At 49.6% G+C, this 20217-nt stretch overlaps 4 protein-coding genes across 7 annotated transcripts; 3 read left to right on the plus strand and 1 right to left on the minus strand.

Annotated features, from left to right (window-relative positions):
* The first annotated feature begins 841 nt into the window (after window positions 1-841).
* On the plus strand, window positions 842-2440 carry LOC124462851 (scavenger receptor cysteine-rich type 1 protein M130-like). The gene is given in 3 exon segments (XM_047014522.1): window positions 842-1242; window positions 1245-1436; window positions 1535-2440. Coding segments are annotated over 3 exon segments (723 nt in total). The 5' UTR covers window positions 842-1100; the 3' UTR covers window positions 1924-2440.
* A 225-nt stretch (window positions 2441-2665) lies between these two features.
* On the plus strand, window positions 2666-4220 carry LOC124462852. The gene is made up of 3 exons (XM_047014523.1): window positions 2666-3080; window positions 3407-3495; window positions 3571-4220. The coding sequence occupies exons 1-3, from the start codon at window positions 2666-2668 to the stop codon at window positions 3691-3693; spliced, it is 627 nt and encodes a 208-aa protein (XP_046870479.1). The 3' UTR covers window positions 3694-4220.
* Window positions 4221-4592: 372 nt separating this feature from the next.
* On the minus strand, window positions 4593-15844 carry LOC124462849 (protein sel-1 homolog 3). Of its 4 annotated transcripts, XM_047014520.1 has the most exons (25): window positions 15713-15844; window positions 14954-15110; window positions 14449-14575; window positions 13424-13545; window positions 12974-13089; window positions 12759-12823; window positions 12531-12654; window positions 12201-12321; window positions 11623-11763; window positions 11273-11475; window positions 10848-11027; window positions 10425-10547; window positions 10165-10302; window positions 9987-10049; window positions 9604-9780; window positions 9388-9515; window positions 8777-8860; window positions 8387-8468; window positions 8063-8159; window positions 7787-7899; window positions 6543-6664; window positions 5970-6078; window positions 5527-5590; window positions 5186-5225; window positions 4845-4969 (listed from the first exon to the last, which is right to left on the minus strand). In XM_047014520.1, coding segments are annotated over exons 1-25 (2760 nt in total). In that variant the 5' UTR covers window positions 15776-15844; the 3' UTR covers window positions 4845-4968. The 4 variants fall into 4 exon arrangements, with proteins under 4 accessions (XP_046870473.1, XP_046870475.1, XP_046870472.1 ...); XM_047014517.1 differs by lacking the exon at window positions 5186-5225 and having other exon boundaries at window positions 4593-4969; window positions 14954-15107; XM_047014519.1 differs by lacking the exon at window positions 5186-5225 and having other exon boundaries at window positions 4593-4969; window positions 8063-8138.
* A 77-nt stretch (window positions 15845-15921) lies between these two features.
* Window positions 15922-17821, plus strand: LOC124462860 (proteasome subunit beta type-5-like; the record flags this gene model as incomplete). Its single annotated transcript, XM_047014533.1, has 1 exon — window positions 15922-17821. A coding segment is annotated over exon 1 (1233 nt), but the record flags the coding sequence as incomplete, so codon positions are not given.
* Window positions 17822-20217: the final 2396 nt, after the last annotated feature.

Below are 20217 nucleotides of genomic sequence, written 5' to 3' on the forward strand. Positions count from 1 at the left end.
ACTAATCTAGCAATATAAATACATTTAAAATCATTATAAAATCTCCACAATAATACTGGTAGTTACTCCGGCCCAAGTAGTTTTCTGTTCCGACCCGGCCCCACATTAAAGAAAGGAAAATTATCTGGCCCTCGCAGACAAAAGTTTGGGGACCCGAGTAAAAAATGACCCCCCACCCGCCACCTACGGTCTTCTTCTGACAACCGTCTGGTGGTCCCACCGCTCAAGAGCGCCCGGTCCCAACACAAGCTCTTCTCCTGTCTGGCCCCACAATGGTGGAATCAACTCCCCACCTCCATCAGAGACACTGACTGTCTCCCCACCTTCAAGAATAGGCTCAAGACGTACTTGTTCCGGGAGTACAACAGCACTTAGGAATGATTGGCTGGACCTGATGTTTCAGGATCAAAATGACTCTTACTGAGAGACTCGTTGTCTTGTTAGTTGCAACTGGTACACCCTTGCACTTTTGAGGTTCATGTTGTTAAATTGTTTAATTGTATCTTGTTCAACTACAAGCTCTTATGGTTTTTCCCTTTGGGACTTATTTTCACAATGTATGCTTCATGTTTTGGCTGCCCGCACTGTTTGGGGATATCTCGTTATGATCAGTGACCTATGCACTTTTGTAAAACTCTCTTATGAAAGTCGCTTTGGATAAAAGCGTCTGCTAATGCATACATGTTAATGTAAATGTAACTAACAAGACAACGAGACTCTCAATAAGAGTCATTTTGATCCTGAAACATCAGGTCCAGCCAATCATTCCTAAGTGCTGTTGTACTCCCGGAACAAGTGCGTGTTGAGCCTATTCTTGAAGGTGGGGAGACAGTCAGTGTCTCTGATGGAGGTGGGGAGTTGATTCCACCATTGGGGGGCCAGACAGGAGAGGAGAGGACATTACTGAGTCTCAACCCGTCACAGTAGCTGTCAGCACATTACACCAGACACTTATTTACATTGTTTCAAATGCTAATGAAGGTTTTCTAGACTTACTGAATTCAAGGCTGCTATCTGTTTTTGTAACCTTAGAAGAAAGAATATTGCTCTCATAAGCTCCTGTAATTTCATGACATGGGCCAAGAACCCTGATTGCATCCATGTGCATCTTTATGGCATTTCTTCCTCCAGAGTCTGTGAGGCTTGTGGATGGAGCTCGTCTGTGCTCTGGCAGAGTGGAGGTGAGGTCTGATCAGTCGTGGGTCTCAGTGTGTGAAGCTGACTTTGACAGGCTGGATGCAGAGGATCCTGTCGGGAGTTTGGCTGTGGGGCTCCTTCAGCCCTCCAGGGGGCGCTCTATGGAGAAGGGAAAGGTCCACTCTGGGATAAAGAGTTCCAGTGTGGAGGCACGGAGTCCCGTCTCCTGGACTGTGACACCTCAGGCTCAGCTAGAAACACCTGCTCACCTGGTAATGCTGTTGCACTCACCTGCTCAGGTACTGGAAGAAGCAGTTTGTCTTTCCAAGATGAATGCAGTATTTTGTCAGGATACAGAGAGTCAGAGGACCTGACTGTCTCCTGTCTTTTTCTCCAGGGCCAGATGATGTGAGGCTGGAGGGAGGAGATGGTCGCTGTGCTGGCAGAGTGGAGCTGAAACACCAGGGAGAGTGGAGGAGAGTGGGCCCGAAGTCTGTCTGGGACCTGAGAGCTGCAGCTGTAGTGTGCAGACAGCTGGACTGTGGCTCTGCTGTTTCAAAAAGATACACTGACTATGATAAACATCCTGCATGGATGTTTGACTCTCACTGTGCTGGGTCTGAGTCTGCACTGAGGGAGTGTGGAAGAGTGATGGATGGAAGGCATTCCTCTTCCAGTACTCTGGAGGTGACCTGCTCAGGTAATACACACATCATGTTGTTATATTCAGCTGATGATGTTGGCAGTCACACATTACTGACCTCCAACCTCCTCCCTCAACCCTAAACCCTCACAGACTTACTTGACATCACATGATAAGTGATTGAGTGCAAGAGGCTGCAAGGGCTCAAAATGCTCTGAATAGGAATGGGACAGCACTCTGCGGTATTGTCACGTGACCTTGTCAAAGCTGAAACATGTTACACACTATTATTGTGGGTTTGGGACTTACCATTTGACATGTATTGCTGTCACCACCATTAGTGAGCTTTACGTTTAGACTTTCATGTAAACTTTTTTTTTCTAACCATGTGAACTTGAAGGTTAGTTGCTCCTTCCATGCTTGTTAGTTTACAGTTCTTCTTCTTTCTTGTCTTATGAGGAAGGCTTGCCGGGATTTCTCTCTCTCTTCCGGGCTTCCCCTGGTAACCCTCGTGTTTCACGTCACAACGCTGGGAATTGTGGGCAATTCCCTTAGCCAAAGTCTGCCAAAATGCAGAATTATGGAAAATGTGCATAAAGGACTCAAAATGTCTGCCAAAGTGCCCTCACCCACTTGACGATTTGACAGTAGGACAGCCCTGAGCCTTTACAGAGTTAGCGAGAACGCGCCTATAAGTCTGTGAGTCTGTGAGGGTGGAGATTGAGATTGGGGGTGAGTCTCAACCTGTCACAGTAGTTGTTATTAAAGATTTAAATGACTAAATGTAAATGTAATTTACATCAGACTACTGCCCCCTACAGGTGTAATCAGTAACAGTCTCTGGTATCGTCACGTTATTGTTTACAGTTTCATGCTGATGGGATTATGACAGCTGAAAGAGACAAGTGTTTGTCCTGCTTTTCAAATGTTCTCTCTTTACTCCTTTGTCTCTTTACTCCTTTGTTTGTAGATATCCTGTTCCAGCCCAATATCTCCCTGTCTTCCTCCATGCTGGGGGTCTCCCAGGACCAGCAGCAGGGGCTGCAGGTGTTCAGGGACCACAGCTTCACCATCACCTGCTCCATCCAGCCACAGTACCCAGGAGGCTCCTTCCACCTCACCTTCACTGGCTCCAACACAACCCTGAGACACACCCTCATAGCTGTCAATCATTCTGCCAACTTCCTCTTTCCTGCTGCAGACCACGCCCACCAAGGAAACTACAGCTGTGTTTATGAAGTCTACGTTTTCTCTCATAACTTCACCTCTGAGAGTGAACTCCTCTCTTTCAATTTTGCAGGTTAGTGAGAATGGTGTTTAAATCCACAACCTGCAACTTTTAAGTCCATCAAAAGGGCTGCCTTTAAACATTTCTGTAAACTTAGTGGGGGCTGGTCTTGAGTAAACCTAACTGCCAGTCATTTGAGTCATGTGGTGATCTGCAGAAAGACACCTCCAGAATGTGTCAGTAGCAGTCACCTAGGTCACTGCTCATCTCCACACTCTAAAAACAAGTAGCAGCACTTTAGACTGGAAATGGAAGTTACAGGATGTGTGTTTACCTTGGTAGTTGACAGCCTGATCTGATGATGATCATTCTTTTCATCCACTGTGTTTCTGTTCCAGCCAATCCTCTGCCAGCTTTCATCATCAGAGTGGTGGTGGTGCTGCTGACTCTGCTGATTTCCAACACTGCCCTCTATCTGTACTTTAAGGTACTGTCGTTTGTTCAAGTGACATTTCTCAGTGTTTTCCCCTTTTCCTGAGTCTCTTGTGTTGTGTCTCTCCAGACTCCCAGGAAGCCTGCAGAGAGGGGGAGCATGGAGCTGGTCTCCCTGCATTCCAGTGCTGAAGCTGGGCCAGGAGAGGAGAGAGCAGCCCAGAGGATGGAGCAGGAGGAGAGTGCTGTCTAGACGCTGATCTGAGGTCAGTCATGGAGTCCCTGACAATGGTGACTGACAGAACTGGGAGAAGCTGGTCTGATCCTGGATCTGGGTCTTTGGACCAGTTCCACCAGGATTACTTAAATATCGGCAACATCGAGTGTTAATCACAGTTTTATCTTTTCTTGTTATATTAGCTAGAATAACTGTTAATTGTAACTTTTCTATAGCACATATTTGTTTCAGCATGGTTGCTTCATTATTAATGTTTACTTGAATAACTTAGTATCTGTAATAGGATTACTATAGTGTTTTTCTCTTGTTTTTTTCAAAGATTATTTGTACTTTAATTGAGTTTATTTTGTAACACAAAAAAAGGTTTTGAAAGGTTGAAAGAAAAATGTATTAAAAAGGTTTCTAAACTAAAGTTTGCATTGATGAGTACTTCATGAGGACTCTATACACAGTCTCGCTAAAAAGATGACCAGTGTTGTTATGGGCTCAAATAAACACTCATTGCTATGTTTGTAGGAAGGGAATCCAAAAATCAATAAAAACAATAATACAACTAATAAAATTAATAAAACCCATCTGAGATCAAATTAGTTAAATGCTTTGGTAAAAAGGTAGGTTTTAAGCTGTCTTTTGACAATGTCTAGCGTGTTTGCTTCCCTAATATTTATGGGTAATTTGTTCCATAGTTTGGGGGCGTAATTGACAAAGACAGAAAATCCATCATTATCACAACACATGGAAATACCTTCCTGTCTGAGGTGTTCCCTTCCTGTCTGAGGCGGTCATTTCCTGTCTGAGATGTTTCATTCCTGTCTGAGGTGTTTCATTCCTGTCTGAGGTGTTCCCTTCCTGTCTGAGGCGGTCACTTCCTGTCTGAGATGTTTCATTCCTGTCTGAGGTGTTCCCTTCCTGTCTGAGGTGGTCACTTCCTGTCTGAGGTGTTCCCTTCCTGTCTGAGGTGTTTCCTTCCTGTCTGAGGTGGTCACTTCCTGCCTGAGGCGTTTCCTGTGTGTCCAGCAGCTCTGTCACAGGTGCTGATAAAGCAGCAGCGTTGCCAGGGTGATCAGACAAACCCCTGACATGCTGACCGCCCAGTCTATGGTCTGTTGGAACCTTCGGCCACGCCTCCTTAGAATCCCAGCCCGGCGGAACCTTCCGGAACTTCCGACTTCTCTCCTGACCGTGTCATCTTGTGTCCCGTTCCCATTGGCCGCAGTTTGACTGACAGGTGTTGTCCCCGCCCTCTCTGCCATTGTGAGGTCACTAGTGTTTTGGTTGCTGGGAAGTCGATCTGAAGATTGAAATATTATTCCCTGGTCAACTATTGGTGGTAATCTCATCCACGAGCTGTCATTAGAGATACTTCTAAATAAAGTTATCAGCAATAAAATTTAAAAGACAACATTAGAAATACTGGGCAGAGGAATCTTTTAACAGTCTTTAGACTTCATTTGAAATGTCATTAAAATTGTTATATAATTGACATTATAGAGAGTAGGACACTGACCATTGTGATTGTGATGAGATGATTGTGACAATCCTGCCACCTTGTGGTATAAGTGAGTAAATGCATGACATGCTCATGACATTGCTAATAAGTTACTTACATTAGAGGCTAAAACTACAGCCTTGCCAACATCATTAGAGGCTGACAACATGAGGCCAACATCATTAGAGGCTGACAACATGAGGCCAACATCATTAGAGACTGACAACATGAGGCCAACATCATTAGAGGCTGACAACATGAGGCCAACATCATTAGAGACTGACACCATTCTGACACCAAACCGAATTCTGATTCTGATTAGAGGCCATCAACATTAGATGCTAATATTAATGACTTACCAACAACAGTTTGCATGAGGCCTCCAATCAGAGCGATGATGGCTGAGACTCCAGACGCATAAGCCTGTCGACCAGAACCAGGACGAACATTAGAGGACTTCACATGCACAGAAGAACATTAGAGGACTTCACATGCACAGAAGATCAGAGGAAGAGCCCAGTGAAGTGACTAATGCAGAGGGAGAGGGAGGCAGGGGGATAAGAGGCAGGGAGGCAGGGGGATAAGAGGCAGGGGTGCAGGAAGGCAGGGGGGCAGGGGAGGTAGGAGGCAGGGGTGCAGGAAGGCAGGGGGATAAGAGGGTAGGAGGGGGAGCGAGGCATGAGGGGCAGAAGGGGCGGGGAGGGAGAAGCCGGGGGGCAGGAGGCAGGGGGGCAGGAGGCAGGGAGGCAGGAGGCAGGGGGGGTAGGAGGCAGGGAGGCAGGGGGGCAGAGAGGATAGGTACTAGTGAGAGCTGGATGGGGTCCTGAGTCAGCGATCTCCAGGCTCGTCCCATCTGGAGAGCCAGCAGGAGCAGGGAGCAGGGCAGCACCTCCTCCTCCTCCTGCACACATCTGAGGAGACACGCCACACACACTCATACACACATACCACACACTGTACACAAACACAGCAGTCAACTGCACTTAATACACATACAATACACACTATCCACTATATACACTATACCTCTACACACACCACACACACACACACTCTACACACAAACCGTGAAGCTCCATCATTGTCTCCAGCCTGAGGTGTAGGATATCTATAGTGTCATTACAGACTGATAACATCGTATTAAACAGCCATCCCCAACTCACATCACTAACTATGCCTGTCTGCAGTCTTAGGAGTTTAAATTAAGACCTTTAATTTCATTCAACCATTCTGTTTTATGATAAAAGAGAGAGAGAGAGATAGAGATAGAGGGAGGGGGGAGAGAGAGAGAGGGAGGGGGAGAGAGAGAGAGAGAGAGAGAGAGAGAGAGAGAGAGAGAGAGAGAGAGAGAGAGGGGGAGAGAGAGAGAGGTTACCTTAGCAGCAGCTTCACCACCACAGCCTCCTGGTCATCCTGCTGAGACACGTTCAGCTGCCTCTGGAGCTGGGCTGGAACAGCATGACCCTCCAGCACCACCACAGCCAGATTATAAAACCCCTGAGGAGGAGGAGGAGGAGGAAGGGTCAGGAGGGGGAGGAGGAAGGGGGGGAGGAAGGGGGGGAGGGGTCAGGAGGGGGGAGGAGGAGGGGTCAGGAGGGGGGAGGAGGAGGGGTCAGGAGGGGGGAGGAGGAGGAGGGGGGAGGAGGAGGAGGGGGGAGGGGAGGAGGAAGGGTCAGGAGGGGGGAGGAGGAAGGGGGGGGAGGGGTCAGGAGGGGGGAGGAGGAGGAGGGGGGGAGGGGAGGAGGAGGGGGGGGAGGAGGAGGAGGGGTCAGGAGGGGGGAGGAGGAAGGGTCAGGAGGGGGGAGGAGGAGGGGTCAGGAGGGGGGAGGAGGAGGGGTCAGGAGGGGGGAGGAGGAGGAGGGGGGAGGAGGAGGAGGGGGGAGGGGAGGAGGAAGGGTCAGGAGGGGGGAGGAGGAAGGGGGGGAGGGGTCAGGAGGGGGGAGGAGGAGGAGGAGGGGGGAGGGGAGGAGGAGGGGGGGGAGGAGGAGGAGGGGTCAGGAGGGGGGAGGAGGAAGGGTCAGGAGGGGGGAGGAGGAGGAGGGGGGGGAAGAGGAGGGAGGAGGAGGAGGGGTCAGGAGGGGGGCGGAGGAGGAGGAGGAGGGGTCAGGAGGGGGGGGAGGAAGGGGGGGGAGGGGTCAGGAGGGGGGAGGAGGAGGAGGAGGGGTCAGGAGGGGGGAGGAGGAGGAGGGGGGGAGGGGAGGAGGAAGGGTCAGGAGGGGGGGGAGGAAGGGGGGGAGGGGTCAGGAGGGGGGAGGAGGAGGAGAACCATGAGTGTGACGGAGGACTCCTGAGTGCTGGGTCCTAGACAACACTGTGTATTATAGAAATGAACTGTCTGGGAGGGTCAACTAGTGTAAATATAGAAGTGGGAGAGAGGGAAGCTAATGAAAGAGATAACAGCCCTAGTGGAGGGAGGGAGGGAGGGAGGGAGGGAGGGAGGGAGAGAGACGGGAGGGGAGAGCGATAGATCGATCGAGACAAGGAGAAAGAGGGAGATAGAGACGGTCACAGAGAGAGGGAGGGGGAGAGAGAGAGAGAGACAGAGACAGAGAGGGAGACAGGGGGAGAGACAGAGAGAGAGAGAGAGAGAGAGAGAGAGAGAGAGAGAGGGAGACTGACCTGGGAGCTGCCTGCCAAGCCGGCCCTGGTGTACAGAGATATGGCCTGGACCACGTCAGGACTCACAACCCCGGGCCCACCATGGTAGACCAAGTCTCCCATCTTCAGCAGGCCTGAGAGAGAGAGAGGGACATAGACATATATAGACAGAGAGAGAGAGAGACAGAGACAGACATAGAGAGAGGGAGAGAGAGAGACACATATATAGAATGCTTGATTTGAGTTTCCCATTTGCTAATTTTGAACAGCAGTAAGTGTGGAGGAGTAGTTAGTCACCAGATGGGTGGGGGTTGTGGTTCAGGGTGGAGTAGTTGTGGTACCTCCACTGGCAGTCATAGTTATCTCCCAGCCCCTGCACAGAGGGGGGGTACAGCTACAAGATGAACATCGCTACTAACACTGAACATCATACATATCAGTGGTCTTCAACATGTCCTGCATGTTCTAGATGTTTCCCTGCTCCAACACACCTAATTCCAATGAATGGGTTGTTTATTAGGCTTCTGCTGAGCTATATAACGACTCATTTGATTCAGGTGCGCTGGAGCTCGTGCGGTAGTCTGGTTTGACCCGGTCTGACCTGAGGAACAGGCAACTCACCTCACACAGGTAAGCAGCATTGTTTTGAGCTACGCCCAAACCAGTTTCAGCAGCGAGAACATATTTCACCAGAGCCTCAGCCCTTAAAACAGAGACGCACAGTCACACACACACAATCACAATACATGCAAAGCATCTCAAACAATCGTCTCAATGCATGTAAGTAAGCAAGCACACAACCACATCAGATTAAATGGCCGGTTTTCCCAGATTCGTTAAGAAGCTTTTAACGCTAAAAGCTTCTTAGGAACGTTCTAAGAGCGTTCTAGAGCGTTCTTAGAACGCTCCTAAGAAGCGCTTAGCGTTAAGAGCTTTTTAACGGATCTGGGAAACCCCGCCAATATCAGTCAAACTGAACGAAAGGAGAAGACTTGAATTGTAGTTTCTCACATGGAGCCCTGTAGGTAGGCCTGGAGCGCTGCTTGGACTACATATCCCAGAAAGCCGTTCTGCTCACAGCCCCTCTTCAGCATGCTGCGAGAGAAGCCTTAGTAAATTACATATGTCTTTCCGAGGGAGATTAGCACTGATTCACCTCGTTAAATCTGGTAGCTCAAGCACAAACTGAACACACAATTAGTCTCAAGACCTGCAGTTCGTTTAAGAGCCCAGAAGATTATTGTGACTACAGTGTGTTTATTATTATCGTTCTGGAACAGGGTCGTTCCTGACCCGGACTGGCGGCCTATCAGGGGCCTCACAACACAGCTGCCGTAACACAATGACAGAGAAGTTTATTTATAGACGTGCAACTGCCAGGTGCGGTTTTCTGAATCAGGCCTCGTCATTGTCTGAGGCGGACTCGCCTTGCTGTGGGCTAACACTTAGAGGAGCAAATAGGAGTGTGAGAGAGAGAGAAAAACAGTCCTACCTTCTGTGGGGTAACGTTTAGAGGACCGTTGATTAGGGTCTTACAGAGGAAGGGAGAGAGAGGGGGTGGGAGAGAGCGGGGAGGAGAGAGAGAGAGCGGGGGGGGGAGAAAGAGAGGTAGGGGTACTTACATCACGGCCCTCTCCTCGTCCCTGGACACGCCGGGCAGGTGTCCGGTGGACAGGTACCACGCTGCTTGGACCGCCGCCTCCACGTGGCCGAACGCCGAAGCGTTCAGGAAGAGGAGGAACGCCGCCGTCTTGTCGTCAACGACAACAACAACCTCGCTAACTTTACACAACGACAATACATGACATCACTTTCAACATGCCAGTCAAATGAGGTACCTGGTTCCTTTGTGGGCTGCCTGGGAGCTGGCCGCTCAGGTGATAGATGCCCAGGTTGTGCATGGCGTTGGCACTCCCGCTGTGCGCCGCCTGCTGGAAGTAGCGAGAGGCAGAGCTGTGGTTCTTCAGCACCGCCCCGTGGTACCAGCCCAGCCCGTTCAGCGCCTCAGCAGACCCCTGGAGAGGACAACACACATGGATCCTACCACAGTACACTTTACTAGTATAGTCAAAGTAGAGTGAAAGTAAAGTTACTTTTGTTTAGCGCTAGAACTGGGACTGATCTTTGTTGTTCTGCTGTATTTCTTTTCAGTTTTCAGTCTTATTAGATGTGAAACTGTGTGTGGGGGGGGGGGCAGGGGGGTCGTTAAATGTTTAGTTACCATGGCAGCGGCTTTCTCCATCAGTTGAAGACCCAGAGTTTTGTTCCTTATCACTCCTTGTCCCTGCATGAGCCACGATCAAACACACATGTTCACATGCACACACACACACACAGTTAAAACTTCAGTGGTTCAGTAAGATGCCTGTGTGGTAGGGTTGGTTTGGGTCCAGTCTGACCTTGAGCAGCAGGACAGAGTAGTCATACATGGACGAGGGGTCCTTCATTTCCAGGGCGATCCTCCGGTACCAGTGCATGGCTCTCGCTACGTCCTTTGTGGCACCGTTTCGTCCAAATAAAATCTTGGCCAAGAATTTCTGCAGAAAGTCAACAGCACATTTCTACATTGATGTTATGTTGCCAGAACAGGAATATATTTTTTATAAAAATATATTATTAATATTAGAATATTATTAGAATATGATATCTGTAATTTTACCTGAGATTCCACATCTCCCCTCTCAGCTTGGAACTGGAGAAACTGGAAGGGGTCTCCTGATTGGTGGGTCAGCCTGTCAATCTCTTCCTGGACGCTCAGATGCACATGCTCAGTGATGTATTGCTGCGAGAGCAGAACAGAACGGCCGTCAACAGGCGTGGAAGCCAAACCCCCCTCCACGACGTCCCACCAACACCTCTCACGTGTACAGTCATGTAAAGGGGTTTAACTCGTGTTTTCAGCTTTTTGATTTATACTTGTGACTTCTTATTTGTTTATATTGTTGTGTTTGTAACTATGAATGAAGATGCTGCTGCTTTGACTTGGCCATGACGCTACCTACCATGACGCTCTTGAAAGATAGATCTGTAAAGTGTGTGTGTGTGTGTGCGTGTGTGTGCGTAATGAGTGTGTGTGTAACACCTCTGTGTCCAGAGCCCTGCCCTGGTCCAGTACGGTCTGAGCCCCGGCGTTGGAGTAGTAGGAGCAGGCCACGCCCAGGTCCCTGGGGAAGCCGTCCAGGCCCTGGCTATGCTTGTAACCCAGGTGCATGAGACACAGACGCTCGTCTCCTGAAGCCCCTATCAGGCCTAACACCTGGGCCTGGGGGTCAAAGGTCATACAGAGGTCATACAGAGGTTTAGTCAGTTGTTGCCTCGCTATATTCACTCTTGTCACAAAATTCATTTTCATCGTCGGTGAAATCTGCTTTTGTCGGCCTTTCCCAAGGGCCACGCTAGATTAACAAAAGAAACGGTTGTTCGGACAGAATTCTAGCGACTGTTTATGTTAGCAAACTGTGTTCCTTTGCTGTCTTGTCTGAGCAGAGGGCCTCCAGGGCTGGGTACCTGCAGGGGGTGCCCGGCCCCACCCAGCCCAGACAGGTGCAGGGCGGCCAGGAGGAGGGAGGCCTGGTGGTGGCCTGAGCAGGAGGACACCTGGAGGAGCGTCAACAGGGAGGAGGGGGTGTCTGGGTGAGAGCGCCACCTAGCAGACAGCTGGCTCACTACATGCTCAAACAGCTTCCTGCCCAGACTCCTTGTCCAGGACCCTGCAGACACATGCAACACACATGTACGTAACTAGCATGTATGTGCATTTAACATGTAATCACTGGCCTGTGGGTACGGAGGTATTGTTAGGTACAGTGAGGTACTGTAAAACCTTCTGACTGTGGAGTTCTGCACCAGTGAGGTACCTGTAAGCAGGTTGTTGTGATGAGAGATGAGGAATCTCATGAAGTCTCTGTGTTGCTTCTGTGTTTCCCACTCCCAGCTCTGTAAACAGACCTTCCGTCCAAACTGGTTCCACAATCCAACAAAGTAAAAGGGGCAGGAAGCTGTGAAACACACAAACGTTCTCAGAGGGAGATTTACATTTACATCTTAGTCATTTAGCAGGCGCTCTTATCCAGAGCGACTTACAGTAAGTACAGGGACATTCCCGCGAGGCAAGTAGGGTGAAATGCCTTGCCCAAGGACACAACGTCATTTGACTCGGCCGGGAATCGAACTGGCAACCTTCAGATTACTAGCCCGATTCCCTCACCGTTCAGCCACCTGACTCCCATAGATGACCCACGGGTGTGCTGCTGAGCCAGGGCCAGACCAGGCGCTGGGCAGGTACCAGAAACAGTCATGCCCATGGCTGTACCCCAGCCTGGGTTAGTGTTTTACCTGCACGAGTGTTTCCTTGTGTCTCATTCCGTGTGTTCAGTGTTAGTGGCTCCACCTGTGTCTTGTAAATTCATGTTTTTAGAGAGTCATGCCTCCTCACCCGTCATGAACATGTCGCCTGTCAGATGGTGGAGGAGAGCAGTGGTGAATCCCCTGGTGTCCTCGCACTTCCTGTGTGCGCGGTCCAGAGCCAGCGATGTCTGACACAGAGGGTTGACCACCTGCAACGACAACACCTGCTGTCGTAACACCTGGCTGAGCCCTCTAACTCACCTGTACTGGTGAACACACGGTCACCACCACCATTTATTGTATTTCATTCATTGTTTAGTTGTGGGTGAACAGCATGTTTGGTTTAAGTATCTTATACAAAGACAACATGATTACTCTAAATGATCAATATTAGAGTTGGGTGCATTATGTACTGCACCTTGTCAATCCCAATACGGTAGTATTTGATTGGTCCAAAGTAGCCTGTGATACCAGGGATATACATGCTTCCTCCAATCACAAAGTATCCACTGGTGTCATTATAATGGATGCTACTGTTGAAACTGAAAATACATTTAAAAAGTTACAATTAAAAGTCCATAAATAGCATGAGCTCGTTACAATGTACTCACCCCCCTCCCCCCCAAAAATATTATTAATAACTTACTCATAAACGTGTGTGTGACTTTTTAATTCCCCTGCTGTGGACACTGCTGTAACTTCCACAGTCACCTGAGGTCACAGAACACAGTTTGAGCTCACCAACGACAACACCTAGTGGATATGTGTGTGGATGTGGTGTGGATGTGGTGTGGATGTGGTGTGGATGTGGTGTGTGGTGTGTTTGTGGTGTGGATGTGGTGTGGTGTGGATGCGTGGTACCTTGGAGTCTTGGATGTGGAAGTCCAGTCTAGTCCAGGTTCTGAGAGGCAGAGCTGTGTGGGAGCTGAAGGCCTTGTCTTCTCCCCGAGCCAATCGGACCTGGACCACTATGTTCCCTGAGCAGCACATCACAACAACTCATACATGAACCAACGTGTGCAGGCACAGGAGAAATATTGTGCCAGCCAGAACTTTGACTTATGCATCTACATGCTAACAGTGTTTAAAGGGGCCCCACACCCAGCCAGGTACAGACCCAGCCAGGTACAGACCCAGCCAGGTACAGACCCAGCCAGGTACAGACCCAGCCAGGTACACACCTAGCCAGGTACAGTCCCAGCCAGGTACAGACCCAGCCAGGTACACACCTAGCCAGGTACAGACCCAGCCAGGTACAGACCCAGCCAGGTACAGACCCAGACAAGCCTCACCTGTGCTGGAGAGCCTCACCTGTGTTGGAGAGCTGGATAAGAGGGGACTGGTATGTGTTGTTGCTGTCAACATGATGGATGATGCCACACAGCTTCAAGAGACACCCCCTCAGCAGGTACACCCATACAGACACCGTCGCCCTGGAAACAGCGACGGATGGATTAACTACCTGGCTACCTGGGAATGAGGTTGAGTTGACCGCAGTCAGCTTTTCAAAGCCGCTCTCCAGGAGGCCTGGCAGTGTGTGAGTGTGTGTGTGTCTGTGTGTGTGTCTGTGTGTGTATCTGTGTGTGTGTGTCTGTGTGTGTGTGTGTGTGTCTGTGTGTGTGTGTGTGTGTGCGTCTGTGTCTGTGTGTGTGTGTGTCTGTGTGTGAGAGTGTATGTGATGCTTGGCTGAAGTGAGAAATGGAAGTGAGGTGAGCTGTGACCGCTGAAACAGACACCTCACAGACACGTCCCCTAACGGCACACTCTGGAGAGGCTAGGCAGCTCTGACAGAGAAGGATAACATGTTCATTTCCCAGACACTTTCCTTAAAAGCCTTGTATAGTACCTTTTGGGGATTTGAACCTGCAACCTCTTGATCTGCAGTCAACTGAGGTACCCTCTGGTGTTGAGGTGGAGACTGGTGAACAAAGTCCTAACCCTATAACTTAGTCATCAGCAGTCTTCCTCCTCTGAGAAACTTTAGAAGCGTCATCTTGGTACGAAACACCAGAGGTGTTAAGGTTCATGGACAGGTGGGCTGTGAGGTGTTAAGGTTCATGGACAGGTAGGCTGTGAGGTGTTAAGGTTCATGGACAGGTGGGCTGTGAGGTGTTAAGGTTCATGGACAGGTGGGCTGTGAGGTGTTAAGGTTCATGGACAGGTAGGCTGTGAGGTGTTAAGGTTCATGGACAGGTGGGCTGTGAGGTGTTAAGGTTCATGGACAGGTGGGCTGTGAGGTGTTAAGGTTCATGGACAGGTAGGCTGTGAGGTGTTAAGGTTCATGGACAGGTAGGCTGTGAGGTGTTAAGGTTCATGGACAGGTGGACCCCTCTCACCTGGGTCGCTCCACGGCTCGGACGCGCTCTCTCTCCAGCTCCCGGTTGGAGAACGGGACAAACGTACGCACCACTCCAAAATTCTCGCCTGTGCTCGCCAGAGGGAACTTCAGCATGTCCACTGTGGCTGGAAATCAAAACAAAACAACAGCCTCTGACATCACTGCTCCTGGTTCCAGACTTCAGGACTGCAGGTGGGTGAGGGCAGGGCAGCTATTCATCCTTGCCTAGCCCAATCAATACCCGGTGCTCTATAATTAATGTATTCTCTGACGCAATTAACGATGTAACACAAGGTTTAATAACCCTTAGGGGGGGGGGGGGGGAGACAGACTGCTTCATCACAGATCACACACAGAATCGACCGGAGCTGAAATCCGATGTAGAACGATCCACTTCAGACCCCTGATGACTTCCTCTGTACGTTCCACAGACACTGTTTGTTCTGTCAGTCGCTCTAGACACGTGTCTGCTAAAAGTATCACATATAAAACGTAGAGCTGACCTGACTCATGTGGACACTGGTAGTGTCTGGCTCTCTCCAGCCTCCAGAGCAGCTCAGCGCCCCAGGAGGGAGTCCTCGTGTTGGGCATGGTGGGCGGGTCTGAGGGAGGTAAGACTGGGAGCTCCCTGGAGGTCCTCTCCAGCGAAGACGAGCCCTGCTAGGGAGACGTGGAGCAGGTTAGGGGATGGTGTTGACATGGCCCACCTCACACACACACACACACACGCAGAGATGCTATTGTTCACCAGGAGACCCCCCACTCCTGCCTTATTACCCCTGTCTCGTACCCCAGTAGTCGCACAGCCTAGTACTACTGTATTCCACTTGTAGTAACATAGCCCCAGCCCCAGCCTCTCATCATGAACAGCCTCACAACAGGTAAAGAGGCCTCATATATGGAAGTACCAGGCTGTGTACCAGGCTGTTGCTGGGGTGCAGTGCTAGGTCTCTCAGGGGGACAGGGAAGGGTATTACGTAATAAACCTGTCGACTATTTGCACAATTTTACCAAAGAAATGTAATATTTGGTAAGCGGAACAGTGTGTATATACCCACACTATATGCTTTATCAACTACAGACATGTCAAATCTTGCGTCTAACAGTGTTGATATTTAAAAACATGGCAATCGCAGGCTGCTGTGGGCTACTGCACCAAACCCGACTGAGGTATTCAAATTATTCACAGGAAACTGAAGTATTGGACTAACTCCTACACATTAAGTTACAATCAACACTACAGTAATCCGTTATTTCCTTACCAGTGACAGTGCAACAGCGGCGAAGGCATATTTAAAAAGTTTTAAGACGAGAATATGTGTCATTTTCTGATGAGTCCGGGACGTTTGTGTTGTAATCACCTGTTAGGTAAATACGCGTGACGTCGGAAACCTGTCACTGAACTAGTATCACCGGTGTTGCAACTATAGTAGCGTACAGTTTTCCGACGCAAGTTCTCCTTTTGTTCTACAGTGTTTTATTGGTGCACCTCATCATCTCACTTTCCACCGGCTTGTCTTTGTCGGAACCTGTCGAAAGACATTTTACATGAACTTCCTTCCAAGAATATATGAATTGACAGATTGCCTCAAGAGCAATGTGGGTTTATAGTGGGCTTTCGATGCACATGTGCACGCAAATGCTCTTTGCTGGCTATTCTTCGACAGGTTCATCCACGCCGTTAAGCATGAAGATGTATTCTGACACGTTGACACGCGGCTTCGCTTTGTTGCACACCATTCTACCCCAACGCACGAGGTAACTGGAGCATCACGCGCGCATCATGTTCCCGGTTTATACCAGCTAGCTATGAGTATGTATGAATCCTCACATGAAAAATGTTTAGCCTTCATTTCAGTGCATCCGAGCAGCGCTAATGTGTTGTGTGCTTGATACGATGCTTTCATTTTCTTTGACATGAGTCATTGGGAGACAAGATTCCTATAAAAGGGCTGCGTTCACAACCATCTGAATCAATATTTAAAAGACAAGAGCATAATGACATTTCATACGACGAGATAAAACAAATGAATTTAAATTGGAATTGAAAGACGCAATTTTCTTAATTAAAGCCTTGCTAATAATGACATTCGTTATTTACCGCTTTAAGACTTTTCGGCGTAATCTTAGCCAAATACATGGCTTTGCTGGAGCTGTGTGGTTTCCCGCGTTTACCAGGTTCCGCGTGGAACCACTCTCGCGGCCTCCTCTCGGACGCCTCGCTGCTTCCGAGAAACGAAGCCAGGAATAGCTCCTCGGATACCTGGACTTGGAGACCCACAAACCCCCCATTAAGCTTCTACATACCTGTAGCAGACTACCTGGAAGAGAGCCCATTACAGTTTGGCCAAATCCGTTCCTCTCCTCCTCCAGAATCCTCCATCACACCAGACTCCATCCTCTCAGCTCTCTCTCTCCCCCTTAGCCTCCACCCGTTCGCCTCCTCCCGCTCCGTCCCCCTTCCCTTCCCCCTCTCCCACGGCACCACCACACTGGCCTTCCTGTTCCAGGGCGGGGTGATCGCGGCGGCCGACACCAGATCCAGCTGTTCGGGCCTGGTCGCCTGTCCAGCCTCCCAAAAGATACTGCCGGTCCATTCCCACCTGGTGGGCACCACGTCGGGCACGTCTGCCGACTGCGCCCTCTGGAAGCGGATCCTCTCCAGGGAGCTCAGGTTGTACCAGCTGCGTCACGGCCGGAGGCTATCCACAGGGGGCGCCGCTAAGCTGCTGGCCCACATGCTGCATCCGTTCAAGGGGACGGAGTTGTGTGTGGCAGCCACACTGTGCGGCTGGGACGGGGGAGAGGTGGAGGGCTGCCCTCTGCACCAGGTGGAGGTAGGACTGGAGGCAGTGGAGGCAGGTGAAGAGGCAGGGGGGGAGGCAGTTTCTGAGGCAGTGGAGGCAGTTCCAGAGGTAGACAGAGACACACGCCCAGAACCAGGGTCAGACAACAGTAAGAGTGACCACAAGAGACCTCGAACATCCCTTTCCTCCACGCCCGTAGCCTGGAGGAAGAGCCAGTGTCTCCGCCCCTCCACCAGGGGGCGCCAGTGCACTGCTGGAGGCAGGCAGGGATTCTCAGGGCCCAGCCTGTACTACGTGTGCAGTGACGGCACCCGCCTGCAGGGGGAGCTGTTCTCCGTGGGCTCCGGCTCACCTTATGCGTACTCGGTGCTGGACGGCCAGGTGCGCTGGGGCCTGAGCGTGGGCGAGGCGGTGGGCGTGGCCAGGGAGGCCGTGTTCAGAGCCACGCACAGAGACGCCTACTCTGGGAACTGTGTCGACCTGTACCACGTCACCGCACAGGGCTGGACGCGCAGACAGAGGGAGGAACTGAAGGAGGAGTACTATAGGGAGAAGGAGGAGAGAGAGAGAGGAGGGGGGGAGGGGACTGAGAGGAAGAGAAAGGGAGAGTGAAAGGGTAGCAGAGAATGGGAAAGAATGAGAGAGAGAGAGTGAGAGAGAGAGAGAGAGAGAGAGAGAGAGAGAGAGAGAGAGAGAGAGAGAGAGAGAGAGAGAGTATAGGACTAAGAAAATAGAGAGAAAGGGAAGGAGAGGGACAGAGAAAATAAAGGGAAGGAGAGAGAGCGAGAGAGAGGAGAGAGAGGGACTAAAGAGAAGGATAGAGAAACAGAGAGAGACAGATTATGACCATGACAGGGGATAGAAATGAACTGAATTGAAGTATAGACGGGTAGGAGTTTAAAAACAATATTAGAAACTTAAGAACCATATTTTTGCTGAACCTTAAACTCGTGGATGAACTGAATGTTAGCAGCAGCAATATATTGATAAAGAAAAACTCAACGTTCAAAGTGCTTTTGTTAATTAGCTTTTTTAATAAGGGGAATTTCATCAGACACATAACATACATGTCTGAATACCAATTATTTCAAGTATTTTTGAAATGTAAAGTTGTATCCGATGGATCCACGCTCTAGTTACAGTATATAGAACAGAACCTTTCATATTTCATAAGTTTTGGTCTTTGATGAAAATCTATGATGCACTGTGAAAGAATGTAATTATGTGAACATGAAGGGAGGCCAATGTAGAGAGAACTTGTGGAGGGAGAGAGGGAGAGAGGGAGAGAGGGAGAGAGGGAGGGAGAGAGGGAGGGAGGGAGTAGGGGGAGAGAGGCAGGGAGGGAGGGAGTAGGGGGAGAGCGGGAGGGAGAGAGGGAGGGAGTAGGGGGAGAGCGGGAGGGAGAAAGCTGAATTGTGGAGAAAGTTACGGAACTGTAGAAAGGGGGCCATTAAAAATAACCTGTTAAAACATTAACTGGTGTATGTGCTTCTTTTGTGCCATGGGTAACAGGGTAGAACTTCTAATGGAAAAATGAGATTCTGCTGACTGGCTTCATATTCCAAATGTTCTTTTGTGATTCCTCTCAAAGTAGAAAGGTGATTGGATTCTAATTGGAGCCTCTTGTTCTGTTTGAGGTGTGTAGTGAAGAGACCACCATCTCCATTCTGGAAGGAGAGCTTTCATACAGGAGAGGAGGAGAGGGGAGGAGGAAAGAGGAGAGGAGTAGAGGAGGAGAGGTCAGAGAAGAGAGAAAGGGAGAGAGGTGGACTGACAGGAGTAAAGAGAAGACAAAAAGAGGACAGAAAGATGAAGTGGAACATATTAACTGGAACCTGAATGAGAAACCTACATAGACACACAAAAGAAACCTCTCTTTCTCTGTATATCTCTCTCTTTCCCTCTCCCAATCTGTCTCTGTCTCTCTCTACCTCTTGTCTGTTCTCTCGTGGAAAGGGGCAGAGCTTCAGTGTGTGGGGGAGAGATGTGCCGCTCAGGGAGGCATGAAATCATTGGTAGAGTACAATAAATGTAACTGCTCCTGATTGTATAGACACACACACACAGACACACACACACACTGAACGCAAATACACACGTTCTCACACACTTTCACATACACGCGCAAAATCACTGGATTAAAGGCGGAAGTTAGACTCGGAGGCAAACGCATGCCAGAAACTGACTAATTATCAGCGAATGAGAAATGTTGAACCACGAAGCATCCTGAAAGAACAGCGCGATTCAGCTGGGTTTTTGGCAAAAGGGTGGAAATAAAGATTAAACTAAACCATCCAGGCGTTTTAATTATTCTGCAAGGGGGGCATCACTGGGAACTGAACAACGTGGGAAATATTAGGGTAGAGAGAGAGAGAGAGAGCGAACGAGAGAGAGAGAGAGAGAGAGAGAGCGAACGAAAGAGAGAGAGAGAGCGAACGAAAGAGAGAGAGAGAGCGAACGAGAGAGACAGAGGAGGATGAAAAGAGAGAGAGAGCGGGATGGAGAGAGACTGAGATGAGGCTGGGACAGCACGAGAGTGTGTGAGAGTGAAAGAAAGACAACGCACGGATACCGTTCTAGGAATCACCGGTTATCTAGCGGTATCTTTCATTCACGTTGGATCGTCCATTCCTGCTTTCACTTCAACCGCAAGTTAGTCGAGGATCCAGCGCTTTAAGATTTTGAAAGGTACGATTAATTTAGCAGCTGCATGTGACGACGCCAAACATTAATTTTGTGAATTTGACGTTCTTTGTGTATACTTTAACCCAATCGCCTAATAAATCATTTTTTTCACCAGTTCCAGGTTAAAACATTTTATTCACTGACCGTTTTGTTTGTAGCGCAGAAAATACGTTTCATGATTGTCATAAAAATATAGCATGTGAAGTGTGAATCTATTTTGACTGCGTCTCCATAACCCAACACGCAGCTGGGCAGTCGGCGCACATGCTTCGAAC

The sequence above is a fragment of the Hypomesus transpacificus genome, unplaced genomic scaffold, assembly GCF_021917145.1.
Source record: "Hypomesus transpacificus isolate Combined female unplaced genomic scaffold, fHypTra1 scaffold_256, whole genome shotgun sequence".
In the NCBI taxonomy this organism is placed as follows: domain Eukaryota; kingdom Metazoa; phylum Chordata; class Actinopteri; order Osmeriformes; family Osmeridae; genus Hypomesus; species Hypomesus transpacificus.

Bases quoted from the DNA above. Each gene is read 5' to 3' on its own strand.
- LOC124462849 (XM_047014516.1), bottom strand. From the start codon at position 15,775: ATGACACATATTCTCGTCTTAAAACTTTTTAAATATGCCTTCGCCGCT. The intron at 10,303-10,424 runs GTAAAATTACAG...GACTTTCTGCAG, and splicing joins GGGGAGATGTGGAATCTCAG to AAATTCTTGGCCAAGATTTT. The intron at 7,900-8,062 runs GTGACTAACTAC...TCTCTCTCTCAG, and splicing joins CCACAACCCCCACCCATCTG to GCCTGCTGAAGATGGGAGAC.
- LOC124462852 (XM_047014523.1), top strand. From the start codon at position 2,666: ATGACAGCTGAAAGAGACAAGTGTTTGTCCTGCTTTTCAAATGTTCTC. The intron at 3,081-3,406 runs GTTAGTGAGAAT...TTTCTGTTCCAG, and splicing joins CCTCTCTTTCAATTTTGCAG to CCAATCCTCTGCCAGCTTTC. The intron at 3,496-3,570 runs GTACTGTCGTTT...GTGTCTCTCCAG, and splicing joins CCCTCTATCTGTACTTTAAG to ACTCCCAGGAAGCCTGCAGA.